At 49.2% G+C, this 15979-nt stretch overlaps 1 protein-coding gene across 1 annotated transcript in view; it reads right to left on the bottom strand.

Moving 5' to 3' along the window:
• The window catches only part of LOC125446117 (myotubularin-related protein 10-like), a 57807-nt gene that overhangs the window by 26526 nt on the left and 15302 nt on the right, over positions 1-15979 (bottom strand). The window contains 3 exon segments of the mRNA XM_048519625.1: positions 468-610; positions 3701-3773; positions 6652-6788. Coding sequence (XP_048375582.1) covers positions 468-610; positions 3701-3773; positions 6652-6788 — 353 coding nt within the window.

Raw genomic sequence — 15979 nt, 5'->3', positions numbered from 1 at the left:
CTGTGAGGTGGGTGGGGCAGAGAGAGCTCCAAGAAGCTGTGACTAGCCCAAGGTCACCCAGCTGGCGTGTGTGGGAGTGCACAGGCTAATCTGAATTCTCCAGATAAACCTCCACAGCTCAGGCGGCAGAGCTGGGAATCAAACCTGGTTCCTCCAGATTAGATACATGAGCTCTTAACCTCCTACGCCACTGTTTTATGTTTTATTTTACATATTAAATTATGGAGTACACCACCCTGAGCCTACTGGGGAGGGCGGTCTAAAAATATAACAAACAAACAAACAAATAAACAAACACATTTGGCAGGCACCGGGAAAGATGTCAGAGGGCACTGAGTTCCGAGACACCTTGTGCCTGCAGCAAGCCACAGTAACCATTTACATCGTTCTCCTGCCACAGCTGAGTATGCATCAACTCTAGCCAGCATTCAAGGAAATGAAAAAACAACGCGCGCAGGCTACGGTACCTTTTTTGCACTTTCTGGCCCCGCTTCGTCGAAACGAAACCGGACGATCCGAAAGTCTTTGCAGTAAATGATCAACTCGGTTGGGTTAAATTTCAGTTTCTGGTTGGGGCCCAGCACCTTCTGTTTCCTCTTCGTGTCGTTGACTGCGGAAGGGAACAGAAAGCAAAACACGCTCTCAGCAAAGCAGACGGACACACCGGCTTGCGATACTTACGGCGACCCCTGGAAACGTTGACTGGCTCATGGGAGAATAAAAGCAGTTCGGAGGACCCAGCCCCAGCAGCCCACCCTTTACGGCACTGTTGTAACATTGCCACCAAACCCCTACCCTGGGGAACCTCAAGTGCTATTTCAGCCTCACAACAGCCCTGGGAGGTAGCACAAGCCACCCATGGATGATGGGCTACACCCAAGGCCACCCAAGGAGGTGTGCAAAACAGTCTGGAGCTGCACCTGGGATTCATACTGGTTTTCCCAGGAATGGTGCCTCTGGTCCACTTCTATCCTCTGCTTCGATGCACAGGGACTGAGGTTAGGAAGGGACAGCTTAGAAGAAGAAGAAGAAGAAGAAGAAGAAGAAGAAGAAGAAGAAGAAGAAGAAGAAGAAGAAGAAGAAGAAGAAGAGAGAGAAGAAAGAAAGCGAGGAGGGAGGTGGGAGGAGGGATGCAGCGAGGAGGGAGGTGGGAGGAGGGATGCAGCGAGGAGGGAGGTGGGAGGAGGGATGCAGCGAGGAGGGAGGTGGGAGGAGGGGAAGGGGGGAAAAAGGAGGAGGAAGAGGAGGAGGAGGAGGAGGAGAAGAAGAAGGAGGAGGAGGAGAAGAAAGAGAAGGAGAAGGAGAAGAAGGAGGAGAAGAAGAAAGTCGAAGAGATCGGGAGGGGAGGGAAAAAAAGGGAAGAAGGAGGAGGAGGAGAGGGAGGGAAGGAGGAAAGGAGAAGAAGGAGGGAGGGAGGGAGAAGAAGAAGAAGGGAAGGGAGAGGAGGGAGGAGGAGGAGGAGGAGGAGAGAGAAGAAGGGGAGGAGGAGGAGGAGAAGAAGAGAGGAGAAAGGGGAAGAAGGAAGGAGGAGGAGGAGAAGGAGGAGGAGGAGGAGGAGAAGAAGAAGGAGGAGGACGAGGAGAAGAAGAAGAAGAAGAAGAAGAAGAGAAGGAGGAGGAGGAGTTTGGTCCCACCCCCCCTTCTCTCCTGAAAGGCGACTCAAAGGGGCTTACACAGCTCAAGTGGCAGAGCAGGGAATCAAACCCAGTTCTCCAGATTAGAGTGCACCTGCTCTTTACCACGACGCCACGCTGGCTCTCTTCTGAGCTCTGTGACCCTTCCTGACATGGCACCTGGGTGTTTCAAACCCCCCGGACGGGACTGGCTACGCTGGCCGAGGAGGGAGCGAAGACTGGGAGAACAGCTTCGCGCTTCTGGTTCCTTTTGCCAGCTTCCGCCTCACCTCAAACGGCCTGCTGTCCAGACCCGCGATGCCTCCTGCAATTTAGCCTGTCCTCGTTTGACCAGAAGGTGACCTTTCCAGAGCAGCCGGGGCAAGTCCAGAAAAGCTGACAGAATCATTCAACTGAATAAGCCAGGAATCTGTCAGGAAGCGCCAGATGAACAGGGCGCCATCTGGCCAAGCGGGGAGGGAGCCGGCCCAGCCCTCTGCGTCAAGTCTGCGCACGGAGGCTGGCAGTGGCCTTGCGCCGCGTGAGCTACGGGGGCCTGCTCTTCCTCCGCCCGTTTGCCCTGTCGCCTGAAAGCGAGGCTCCTGGAGCTCTGGGGACCCCCTCCTCCCGCAGCACGACATAACAGGCAAGCCAGAGAGCCCCGTGGCCGAATGGGAAATTTTAAAAACAATGCCCTTTTCATCGGCAGAAATCACTGGTGCCGCTGAGCTTCAGCCGGCGTCAAAAGACTTTTTTTTGGTCATAACCCCTGCAATGCGGATCTTCAGGCTTTACCCCATAGGACAGCGGTGGCGAACCTACGGCACGGGTTGCCAGAGGTGGCACTCAGAGCCCTCTCTGTGGGCATGCGCCAAACACAAGCCTGGGGGGGGGGGGGGGTCGCCCCCCCCCCCCCCCACATCTAAGCTGGCCTGGGCCGCTGGGCTCGATTATTAGCATTAAACCTAAGACCTAGTTTTGGGGAAGCAGTGTAGGTAACCCTGTTAAGCACCGTTAAACCCCACTGATTTTCAAGCAAAGAGGCCAATTTACTGGAGGTCCCCGGCCCCTCAATGATGCGGCTGGCCTCCACTCGGGCCAGGGCCTTCACGGCTCTGGCGCCGGCCTGGTGGAACACTCTCCCTCCAGCTGTCCGGGCTTCTTCTTCTTCTTCTTTCCGCAGGGCCTGTAAGACTGAGTTGTTCCACCGGGCCTTTGGAGAGACCGGCCGCTGAGGGTTGCCCCTGCCCCCTCCTCTTTACCCCCATGGGCCCTAATACCATCAGGACCCATTATTTCACATTAGGAGGGTTTCGTAAGGGCGCGGGCGATGTTTTAAGGTATTACTGTTGTTTTAATTATATGTATGTTTTTAGCTGATGTTTTTTATCTGTACACAGCCCTGGAGCCAGCTTCGGGGATTAAGTGGGGTACTACTAAATTTTAATTAATTGATTTCAGGATTGATTGATTGATTGATTGATTGATTGATAATAATAATAATAATACGGTTTAATAATGGCCAATAATAGTCGGCCATAATAATACGCACATGCAATAATGGGCAGCAGAAGAGAGCGTTAAAGAAGAAGAGAGAAGGAAGAAGAAGAAGAAGAACTAAGTACGATCCTTTACCTGCAGAAATAAGCTGTCTGGTTGCTGGTCAATGGGGCTTGCTTCTAGATGGCTAAAACCCTCCTGGGAGTGCGTGACTGACCCGATCTGCTCGAGAAAGAGATTGCATGGCGCTGCTTCAAAGCAAAATAGCGGTCACTACCACCAACCTAACTCCCAAGTAACACAAGCCTCGGAGCCAACCGTTTTTTCTAAACGAAAACCTCAGTATTCGGGTTAAATTGCCGTGTTGGCACTTAGCGATAAATAAGTGGGTTTTGGGTTGCAATTTGGGCACTCGGTCTCGGAAAGGTTCGCCATCACTGCCATAGGACCAGTCTCCTTGTGGGGTGGCATCTAAACGACATGGCTGTTTGAAAGCAATTCTGACTGCTCCACCCGGGTTTCGCTCAGCCTAACCGGGCCGAGAAGGCAAACGTCCGACTTCCCGCAGCCGTGGGCTCCCCACGTACCTGTGACGATCTGCTCGATGCACGTTAAGGCCACGTCGTGTTCTCCCAGAAGAAGGTTCCTGTAGTGGAATTTCTGAAAAACAGACCGGAGGTGCGTTGTAAATGCCACAATCCACTTTTTTTTTACTTCCGGGGGTGAAAGCGAGTGGCTATCCTGCATGGAAACAGGGTTGCGCAATTCTACCCCGAGCTTCCTGTTCAATTCTGTGCAAGGAAGCATTTTAAGGGAATTTCTCCCAATGTGCACATGGACCATACTGCCATTTCAAGGAACTGGGGAAGCCCCCCCGCCCTCCCGATGCGCACAGAATTCTGTACACACACAAAGCAGTTGCTGAATTGTAGCAGCCGCTTCTTTTGAAAAGTTTATTTAATTCAAAAACTTTAAAAGGACCATATACAAAATGAATACAGTTTACGTCATACAGAATTTTCAGTCCATTTATAGGTTATAATACATAACAACACAATATAATAATATACTTATCTATATCTCTTTTGTTTTTGTGACTTCACATTCGGACCTAACCGGGACAGTTTTCTCGTAAAATTGATCTTTCTGTAGCTAACCTTTCGTAAATACCCCGCTAGTTAATAACCAGCTACTAAAGTTCTTAAAGAGAAAAGATTTTTTTTCTTCCTCCATTTCTTTATTTTTTTTTCAAACCCTCCAGAAAGGAGGATTTACCCCTTAATGAGAACACACAAACACACACACACACGACACACCACACACACACCACACACACACCACACGACACACACCACACACGCACGCACGCACACACCACACGCACGCACACACACACACACACACTACACACCCCACACCCACACCCCACACCCACACCCCACACCCACACCACACGACACACACGACACACACACGACACACACACGACACACACACCACACGCACGCACACACACACACACCACACACGACACACACGACACACACACCACACACGACACACACACACGACACACACATGTATCTTTTCCCTTCCCGCTTCCTACTATTCTCCAAGGGGATTCACTCTCCCTATTTGGGTATGTAGCAGCCGCTTCTGAAGAGGACCAGGATGCGGCTGTCCCATCGAGAGAAAGGGAGCCATGATCCGGCCACCTTCCTGTCGTGTTTGGATCTTGTCCCAACTCTGCAACCCCCGTGGCATCTAGAAGACCAACGGAGGGAAAGGGCCCTGGCGTTCTGCTGCATGCAGATTCAGAGCCGTCGGAAAACTCCTTCCCGAGTGGCATTTTGCATTATATTTTCAGCAGCACTTGCAGTGTTTTTGAACACCGTTAGCAGCTTTAGGGATCAAATTATGCCTGGAAAGCGGGGTTGAACGGGGCAGAAAGCCAACCAAAGCGAAGAGTGAACGCCATTAGATTTTGTTCAATCTCAGTTGCTTTGTGGTTGAGCAATAGCTCAATTGCCAATAACCCCCAAGGATCAATGTCAGGGACCCGGTGTTCGTGTCATGCAAATCATTTGGGCTACCCGTGTCTGAAAAAGTCAAAGGTGCCCGGGTAATCAAGGAGCTGAGAAGGCTCAAGGGGGAAAGGGGGTGCAACTCTCGGTGGAGGTGCCAGTAATGTACCCGCTGAGGTGAGCACCAAATTGCTACTCAGTTTCTGCTGGCCACACCTACGGAAGTAATAGCCAATCAGATTATGCATGGGATAGAAAATGTTGACAGAGAGAAATTTTTTTCTCTTTCTCACAATACTAGAACCAGGGGGCATTCATTGAAAATGCTGGGGGGAAGAATTAGGACTAATAAAAGGAAACACTTCTTCACGCAACGTGTGATTGGTGTTTGGAATATGCTGCCACAGGAGGTGGTGATGGCCACTCACCTGGGTAGCTTTAAAAGGGGCTTGGACAGATTTATGGAGGAGAAGTCGATTTATGGCTACCAATCTTGATCCTCCTTGATCTGAGATTGCAAAGGCCTTAACAGTCCAGGTGCTTGGAAGCAACAGCCGCAGAAGGCCATTGCTTTCACCTCCTGCACGTGAGCTCCCAATGGCACCTGGTGGGCCACTGCGAGTAGCAGAGAGCTGGACTAGATGGACTCTGGTCTGATCCAGCTGGCTTGTTCTTATGTTCTTCTTATGTTCTTATTAAATGGAAGTGTTACCTAAACTGGAACTCACTTCAAAGGATTTCCACTTTCTCAGTTGCGGTAGGAAAACTTTGGGACACGCAACCTAAAGAATCCAGTTGCATACCCATGAATGCAAGGCCAGGTGTAGTGGGGAAGGAGCTCTCAGTGATTGCACAAGGCTGCCTTGCCCCCGTTCACACTCCTGCCCAGAGGTGGGATCCAGCAGGTTCTCACAGGTTCCCGAGAGTAGGTTACTAATTATTTGTGTGTGCCAAGAGGGGGTTACTCATTGGTGATTTTGCCACGTGATTTTTGCCTTAGTTACACCCCTCCTCTCAGCAGTAGTGCACAGAACTTGAAGCAGTCTAGCAGGAGGTGCACCGGCGTGCGTGGCAGCCTGCGCCTGCGTGCATTCGTTTCCCGCCCAAGGACCGGCACAGAGGCTGCGTCCTTGCCACAGCCCTGCCCAGGAATGCCCTGCCCCTGGAATGCCCGGCCAAGCCCTCGTCGTGCCCCGCCCAGCCCCATTGGAGCTATGCCACAGTTTGAATCCCACCACCATGGGAACCTGTTACTAAATTTTTTGGATCCCACCACTGCTCCTGCCCCAAATGGAGGCCAAGACTGGTCAAAAGACACAGACTTCAAAAACAGAATACTTCAGAAACAGAACAGACCCCAACTGGATTGTAACAAGACCCCCTCCAGGATCACAAAAGACAACCCAGGACGCAAGCGGTGGATGGAAGGGACGTCTCGATGCAGGCAGGCTCCGCTTGGCCATTTAAAGATATTGCAAACATATTCAGGCTACGGAGCTATTGACATAACCCACCTGAAGCGGCATAGGGTCGTCCGTAATGAAGGATATCTTGAAGTTGCTACACACCAGCTTCCCCCACAGATCGTACTGGCTCGTATCGGTGGCAATGCATTTCCTCACGAAGTTAACTTCATTGACCACAATTTCACCTTTAAGAACAAGGAAGGGAAGGGGGGAGTTAATTAAATGACTTGGGCCGTGGCCTTTCGGCAACTTTTAAGATGCAGGAGCAGCTAACACAGATAACCTCTCACCCCTACATAAATGACTGCGTGCCCTTCCTCAAGAGCTTTATCTCAACACGTGTATTGTTTCAGAGCTCTGCGTGGAACGAAAGTATTTTTAAAAAAATATCTTCCCAAATCAAATCCAAAACCTTTATTAGGCATAAAACCGGTGCCAAGAATTTCAAATACAATAAAAAGATCATTATTGCACAACTTGCAGTACACAGAGTAAAAATATAGCAACAGCTTTAGAGATTTCAACATTAGAGTTATTTAGAAGCTTAGCCATTTTTATCTTATCAGAAAGGATCATAAATCCTGTTGGTAATACAGTTCTCAAATCAGTTCTGATGTTGTTGTATTTTGAACAATGAAGCAGAATATGAGAAAGTATCAGGGACAAAATCCATGACAGCTAACGCTCATTTTGTGGAATACTCAGAGAAGCTTACCAGTTGAAGATGTAAAAATATTTTCCTCATGATCTTTGACTCTAGAGTAGGGGTCTTTCGAATGACAAGCCTCCAGATAGTTCGACTGTTTACACTTCCCATCAGCCCCTGCCAGCATGGGCTAAGTGGTTAGGTAGGAGCTTATGGGAAATTGTGAGTTCTATGAAACATCTGGAGGCCATAGTTTGAAGGATCCTGAACCTAGAGCATAGGAACTGCTGCTCCTCCAGATGTTATGGACTACAGTTCCCATTATCCCCTGCCAACATGATGCTGGCAGGGGGTGATGGGAACTGTAGTCCATGAACATCTGGAGGGCTGCGAGTTTGCCACCTGTGACCTAGAGGGTTGAAAAGGCTTTCAGGGGCTTAGTCATCCAGTGCAAGAATACAAGTGGGAGCTGGTGACCAAAAATTGTGTGTGACGTTTTGAACGCCAAGTGTGGCACATCAATAACAACCAATTCCTCCCCTTCCTCAATATTAAGAGCCTTCCACCTATTTTCGATAACCTCCTTTGCTTGAGAACATAAGAACATAAGAACTAGCCTGCTGGATCAGACCAGAGTCCATCTAGTCCAGCACTCTGCTACTCACAGTGGCCCACCAGGTGCCTTGGGGAGCTCACAGGCAGGAGGTGAAAGCAATGGCCTTCTGCTGCTGCTGCTCCTGAGCACCTGGTCTGCTAAGGCATTTGCAATCTGAGATCAAGGAAGATCAAGATGGGTAGCCATAGATTGACTTCTCCTCCATAAATCTGTCCAAGCCCCTTTTAAAGCTATCCAGGTTAGTGGCCATCACCACCTCCTGTGGCAGCAGATTCCAAACACCAATCACACGTTGCGTGAAGAAGTGTTTCCTTTTATTAGTCCTTATTCTTCCCCCCAGCATTTTCAATGGATGCCCCCTGGTTCTAGTATTGTGAGAAAGAGAGAAAAATTTCTCTCTGTCAACATTTTCTACCCCATGCATAATTTTATAGACGTCAATCCTATCCCCCCTCAGACGTCTCCTCTCCAAACTAAAGAGTCCCAAACGCTGCAGCCTCTCCTCATAAGGAAGGTGCTCCAGTCCCTCAATCATCCTCGTTGCCCTTCTCTGCACTTTTTCTCTCTCTTCTATATCCTTTTTGAGATGTGGCGACCAGAACTGAACACAGGACTCCAAGTGCGGTCGCACCACGGCTTTATATAAGGGCATGACAACCCTTGCAGTTTTATTATCAACTCAGTTTCCTGCCCCAAGCAGAAACATCCCACCCCTGCCCATCAACCCGTTTCAAAATGTGTTTCCTTCTCCTAACAGCCAAGACACCGGCAAGCAGAGGATTCCTGCTCGATTCATGGATCCCGTGAAGCAGGATCACGTGCCGGGCGGATCTGCTTTTAATCACGCCTGACTGCTTTTAACTTGCTGCGCACTTCTGGGGCATCTGTCCTGCAGCTTTTTGCAGCTTTGTCGGCCCCCCGGAGTTTGCAGAGACGGTAAATATTTTCCGGTCAGCGAACACACGCATTTAGCAGGTGCACATCAAGGGAGGAAGTGACATTTGTTTGGAAAAATTGGGACGCGAATGTCTGTGCCTGGGGCGAACAGTGGCCTCTGGGCAGGCAGAGTACTGCCTCGAGGTCCGAACGCAGTGGGCAGCTACAGCGGCCGCAGCTGGGTTCCTTCGTGGAATGAGCAAAAGACAGCGGAGTGCTCACAGATCCATTCTGTTAGAAGTGACCCTTTTCTACAGAGCCCGGAGCCTTCTTCTGACACAGGGCAGATGAAGAAGCAGGGCTGTGAAGAAATGGGAGGTGGGAAAAGGGAAATGACTGCCCCCTCATTCCCAAGTCAAGTTCCCTGAGCCCTTTGGGGGAGGGCGGTATAAAAGTGGAACAAATAAATAAATAAAATAAATAAAGTTGCAAGTATTCAAGCTTGGATGCCACTGGCTTTTTAGCTGGTGGAAAGGGGGCTCTCTATGACCCAACAGGCTATGCCAGAAATCACAGAACCTGCATGGACAGATGCCACACTAGAAGGGGCTCTCAGAGAGGAAAGGAGTCGGGAAAGATCAAGTGGAAAAACTGGTAGGATCCAACCTTTAAAAAGGTAAAGTTTCTCCTCCAGTCGTGTCTGACCCTGGGGTACCACTGAGAGCAGTGATTTTATAGGCAAGCCTCTTTTGTGGGGTAGTTTGCCACTGCTTTCCCCGGCTATTCTTTATCCCCAGCTATGGAGGCTAGGGTTACTTAGGTGTCAGTCTCGCGGTTCTCCAGATGCTGCTGGATTGAGCAGTTCTTATCATCCCTGCCAGCATCATGCTGGCAGGGGATGATGGGAACTATAGTCCATAACATCTGGAGGGCTGCGAGTTTGACACTTGTGAGCTAGGTACTCATCTACGGACCAAGAAGAAGAGGAAGAGGAAGAGGAGTTTGGATTTATATCCCCCCTTTCTCTCCTGCAGGAGACTCAAAGGGGCTTACAATCTCCTTGCCCTTCCCCCCTCACAACAAACACTCTGTGAGGTGGGTGGGGCTGAGAGAGCTCCGAGAAGCTGTGACTAGCCCAAGGTCACCCAGCTGGCGTGTGTGGGAGTGTACAGGCTAGTCTGAATTCCCCAGATAAGCCTCCACAGCTCAAGCAGCAGAGCTGGGAATCAAACCCGGTTCCTCCAGATTAGATACACAAGCTCTTAACCTCCTGCGCCACTGCTGGATGGATAGCTGAGTTGGCCATGAGCCAGCTGCCAGGATATCTGACCCACAGGGGTCTCGAACTCCTGACCGTGTGAGTGGCAGTGCAAGCACTTAACCACTACGCCACGCGGCTCATAGGATCCAACCCTTACTCTCTGTCATTCTGGATTACCTGGAAGCACTTTAGGACATACGTTACTTTCAAGTATCTTTTGGAGATGGATATTCTTAGGAGGGTCTGTGTGATGTCGTGTTGTTAAAGTGGTATAAAAGTCTAACAAATGAAATGAAAGGGTGACAAAGCAGATGTCGGGGAAAGAAGAGCCCTAGTATCGTTCTTCCTCCGACCCACACAATACAGGAAATAAGCTCAATGGAATGATTTGGGGGGAGTCACCCAAACAAAACCACAGAGGCCCTGTTAATATTTGCCAAACACACAGTTCGGTCGCCCAGTTTCCAGTGGAGGAGGGAGCTCTTTGCAGGTATTCTACAACATCACGTTCACTCTAAGCTCTGGTCACGGCGCCGTCTCCTCCTCTTTCCATTTTACAGGCACAAACTGTTCCGAGCGCCGAGCGAGCGGGAGTCACTTGCGTGTGACTGGAATAGTCAAAGAGCAGATGCGAGAGACAAGAAAGTAGGCTGCGCTCAGCCTGCCAAGAAATTGGAAGGGGGGGTGGTGGTTTACGATGAATAAAGACATTCAGAGAGACACCAGCAGCTCCTGCCCGAGGCCTACACGGCCGAATTAAAATGGCGTTTTAAGGACAGGAGTCATTTCAGAGATCTGCTCTCAAATTTTTGAGCTGCGTGTTTCGCACACACAATCAGATCAGCGCTCAGGAGGGCGCGTGAAAATCGGCACGACTTGGCCAGAGCCTGGTATTGTGAGAGGGCGGCTTTGGGGGGAAATCTGGTGGGGTAAACAACCTCCGAGAGCCAACGGCGAAGTTATCAGTTAACACACAGGTCTGTTTGCTGTAAACTGCAGAACATTTTCACGCTGCAATTCTTTGAAATCTGCCCGCATAATCGGCTCCAGCTCCCCAAAACAGGAAATGGATGTGGCACGGAACCGCGCGACATGTAAAAAGGAAGAGTTCTGTGATTTCAGATAACATTTACTGCTACTTGAACTTCATATTTCCTTCAAGCAGACTGGGGCAGAATACATTTATCAACTTTATAGGGCAAGTTAGGTCACCAGGATTTCCCCCCCTTTCGCTAAGGTTTAAATTTCAGAATACCTCTGGTGCTTTCAGCTTGCACGTATCCAAACGTCGTGATGCACATAGGGGCAAAAAATCCAAACTTCACATACAAGCTACAAGGGTCAGTGCTATCAGTCACAGACCAGGAAAGGGATTTGGGCGTCTTAGTTGATAGTTCCATGGGAATGTCAACTCAATGCATGGCAGCTGTGAAAAAGGCAAACTCTATGCTGGGGATCATTAGGAAAGGAATTGAGAATAAAACTGCAAAGATTATCGTACCCCTATATAAAGCCGTGATTGCGACAGCACTTGGAGTACTGTGTCCAGTTCTGGTCGCCGCATCTCAAAAAGGATATTGAGGAGATAGAAAAAGTGCAGAGAAGGGCAACAAGGATGATTGGGGGACTGGAGCACCTTCCCTATGAGGAGAGGCTGCAGCGTTTGGGACTCTTTAGTTTGGAGAGGAGACGGCTGAGGGGGGATATGATTGAAGTCTATAAAATTATGCATGGGGTAGAAAATGTTGACAGAGAGAAATTTTTCTCTCTTTCTCACAATACTAGAACCAGGGGACATTCATTGAAAATGCTGGGGGGAAGAATTAGGACTAATCAAAGGAAACACTTCTTCACGCAACGTGTGATTGGTGTTTGGAATCTGCTGCCACAGGAGGTGGTGATGGCCACTAACCTGGATAGCTTTAAAAGGGGCTTGGACAGATTTATGGAGGAGAAGTCGATTTATGGCTACCAATCTTGATCCTCTTTGATTTGAGATTGCAAATGCCTTAACAGTCCAGGTGCTCGGGAGCAACAGCCGCAGAAGGCCATTGCTTTCACATTCTGCATGTGAGCTCCCAAAGGCACCTGGTGGGCCACTGCGAGTAGCAGAGAGCTGGACTAGATGGACTCTGGTCTGATCCAGCTGGCTTGTTCTTATGTTCTGAGAGCCAGCGTGGTGTGGTGGTTAGGAACAGGTGCACTCTAATCTGGAGAACTGGGTTTGATTCCCCGCTCTGCCACCTGAGCTGTGGAGGCTTAGCTGGGGAACCAGATTAGCTTGTGCCCTCCAACACACGCCAGCTGGGTGACCTTGGGCCAGTCACAGTTCTTCGGAGCTCTCTCAGCCCCACCCGCCTCACAGGGTGTTTGTTGAGAGCGGGGGAAGAGAAAGGAGTTTGTAAGCCACTTTGAGTCTCCTTACAGGAGAAAAAGGGGGGGGGGATATAAATCCAAACTCTTCTTCTTTTGAAGAAAAATCAGAATGCAAGCGCTTGCTGGATCAGAGACAGCCACTCGCAGAAATGGAATAAATATCCTGATGACAGGACGATGGAGCGCTTGCCACGAAGTCCCGTGACTGGAAATAAAAGCAGGAACAACAGAGAGAATAATCCTACAGTGCTTTCCAAAGACGGTAGTCACCAGGAACGTGGTGACGTTTGGTGAAGACAGAAAACCCTCCCTACCCCCAAAAGGCACTTTATTTACAGTTTGCCTTGCCAATGAGATGCCTTACTGTTTATACCTGTGGTGGCGAACCTTTGGCACTCCAGATGTTATGGACTACAGTTCCCATCAGCCCCTGCCAGCAGTGTTGCTGGAAGGGTGGAATACTGGCAGGGAGTCCCCTGGCCGCGGTAGCCTTGCCTGGCTCTGTAGCTTTGCTTGGGTAGACGATGCCAAGGTGCCCAAACCCTGTTGCCTTTTTGTTGAGAGGAAATCTGTGAGCAGGAAATGCGTGACTTGGATTAAAAACAAAAGGCAGTGCATCTAACCGGTTAAAATATGACAGTGATGGCGAACCTTTGGCACTCCAGATGTTATGGACCACAATTCCCATCAGCCCCTTCCAGCATGGCCAATTGGCCATGCTGGCAGGGGCTGATGGGAACTGTAGTCCATAACATCTGGAGTGCCAAAGGTTCGCCACCACTGGTTTACACTGACTGCACTGGGCACCTTGTTTATTTTATTTTATTTATTTAATTTAATATACCGCCCCATCCCCGGAGGGCTCTGGGCGGGTGTACAACATAAAAACCGTGTATAAAATCATCATAATCAACTTCATAAATATAATAAAAACAGCAGTTATATCCCAGGATGGCATCCCACCTAAACTTAATCCTCCTAGAAGGAGGAGAGAGAGGCAGTGGGTCCTGATGATATTAGGACCTGTAGGTCTCAATAATGGGTCCCGATGATATTGGGGACCCATGACCTGGGGGAGGGGGCACAACTCAGCGGCTGGTTACTCCAAAGGCCCGGTGGAACAACTCACTCTTACAGGCCCTGCGGAACTCACCAAGGTCCCGCAGGGCCCGGACAGCTGGGGGGGAGAGGGCCCTGGTCCGAGTGGAGGCCAGCCGCATCACTGAGGGGCCAGGGATCTCCAGTAAATTGGCCTCTGCCGAGTGCAGAGGCCGAGCTGGGACATTTGGGGTAATGCGGTCCCGAAGGTACGAGGGTCCCAGGTCGCGTAAGGCCTTAAAGGTCAAAACCCACACCTTGAAGATGATTCGGAATTCAACTGGAAGCCAATGCAGACGGCTTAGCTTAGTTTAGCTTAACTCCTCTGTTTTATTCCAGGGAGAAGAGATGACAGTGAACGACAGACACATAAGCACTGAGCTTAAAAACTACTTTTTCAAGCTACCAGGGGATTGGGACTATTTCAACAGTGGAAAGATGCTATACTGCTTCTGCCGAACACTAAAGATCTTTTGGTGAGGCTACAGCGTCTTTCACCGAAGGAGCATGTTGGAAATGTTTCCTTCTCATACAGATTACGGCCTTCTGGTGATTCCTGTCAAACAAGCCCCGTCGCAGAGCTGAATATTAAAAACAGAACGGGTTTATTAGCATACTCGGACCATTGAAATGTAAATTTCCTCTAATCCACTTCTAAATGAAGCGTCTGTTCAGCAGCTATTTTGAAGTTCAAAAGGGAAAAAGAAAGATTGTGACGAGATTCCCCTCGGAAGCTCGCGAGCTGCTTTTCGAAAATCCTTTTAGGGAATTTCCTCGAGCCTTTGCAGTGAGTTAGCAGCCCTGCAAGAGATCAGGAAGTAACTGCACGCCACTTGGTTAACAGTTGCCACCTGTTCATATTTTCGCTCAATTTATCCTTTCCTACGAATTGATGCTTAAGAGGCAGGAAACGATGACAATCCGTGCTTTGAAAAACGTTCAAAATGGAGCCCTTGTACTGATGCGTGCAGAGGAACCAAATCATTTGGAAGCTGTAGGAAGAGTAACGGGGATATTTTAGTAGGGATATCCTGACAATGTATTGCCGAGAGGCTTTCTGGCAGGAATCTGCTGGGAGTGTAGCCAACCTTGGTTTCCTGGGCTGTATGGCCGTGTTCTAGCAGCAGTCTCTCCTGACGTTTCGCCTGCATCTGTGGCTGGCATCTTCAGAGGTGAACCTCTGAAGATGCCTCAGCCACAGATGCAGGCGAAACGTCAGGAGAGACTACTACTAAAGTAAACGGCCATACAACAGAAATACCACAACACCCAAATATCTATTTATGTTGGGAGGAGGAGAGACCAGGTGAAGTGGTAAAAAGAAAAGAATGTGTGTGTAAGTGCCTCAGAGATTCTGCAGAGAGGTAATTTGTACAACAGGAACATTAAGGCCAGCCATTAGGGGAAAGAACCATTACTTAGCATAGCAAACAGGATTCTCAGACTGAAAGGAAGGACATAAGGATATATATTTATAGATATTTAACACCCACATAATGCACCATCATTTATTTTGACATAATTGCTGCAAAGTGTTTATTGGCTAAGACGCAAATTAAAATAAAATGATCATATACTATGCGGTTCCTTATATATGTGTGTGCATGTGTGTGTTTATATCAAATTAAATCCAAACCTGAACACAATGTAATGTAATTGCAACGTGCCGACAAACATCCCAAACGTTAAAGGTTTTGGGCTTTGTCACGATGACTACAACGTTTAAGCAGTTAACTTGTTAGGTTAGAAAGAAGACCCTAACTCTTAAAATAGTCAGGGTACCAACCAACATTATAGCACTTGCCCTGTTCCCTCATCCAGAAGGAAGGGAACACCTCTTCTACTAAAACTTTGGAGTGTCCAGCCGCTGATTGGTGCCCCTCCCTGTTCCCTGTGCGGTTTTACATCAGGGTAACCCTCATATTGAGGGGCCCACTGCTCTCCCCCACACAGGGGAAGGTTTTAGGAGTGGAGTTTTTTTCTGGACGCCTCTTATTTAATTATTTAATTATTCGATTGTATTAACCATAAGAACATAAGAACTAGCCTGCTGGATCAGACCAGAGTCCATCTAGTCCAGCACACTGCTACTCACAGTGGCCCACCAGGTGCCTTTGGGAGCTCACCTGCAGGAGGTGAAAGCAATGGCCTTAAGAACATAAGAACTAGCCTGCTGGATCAGACCAGAGTCCATCTAGTCCAGCACTCTGCTACTCGCAGTGGCCTACCAGGTGCCTTTGGGAGCTCACCTGCAGGAGGTGAAAGCAAGGGCCTTAAGAACAGCAGAACTAGCCTGCTGGATCAGACCAGAGTCCATCTAGTCCAGCACTCTGCTACTGTGAGTAGCCTACCAGGTGCAACTTTGGGAGCTCACCTGCAGGAGGGAGTAGAAAGCAAAGAACCTTAAGAACATAAAGAACCCAATATACTGGATCAGACCAGAGTCCATCTAGTCCAGCACTCTGCTACTCGCAGTGGCCTACCAGGTGCCTTTGGGAGCTCA

Source organism: Sphaerodactylus townsendi, linkage group LG17 (assembly GCF_021028975.2).
Source record: "Sphaerodactylus townsendi isolate TG3544 linkage group LG17, MPM_Stown_v2.3, whole genome shotgun sequence".
NCBI classification, from domain to species: domain Eukaryota; kingdom Metazoa; phylum Chordata; class Lepidosauria; order Squamata; family Sphaerodactylidae; genus Sphaerodactylus; species Sphaerodactylus townsendi.
The sequence above is the reverse complement of the archived record's forward strand: the minus strand, read 5'-3'. Positions and strand labels throughout refer to the sequence as shown.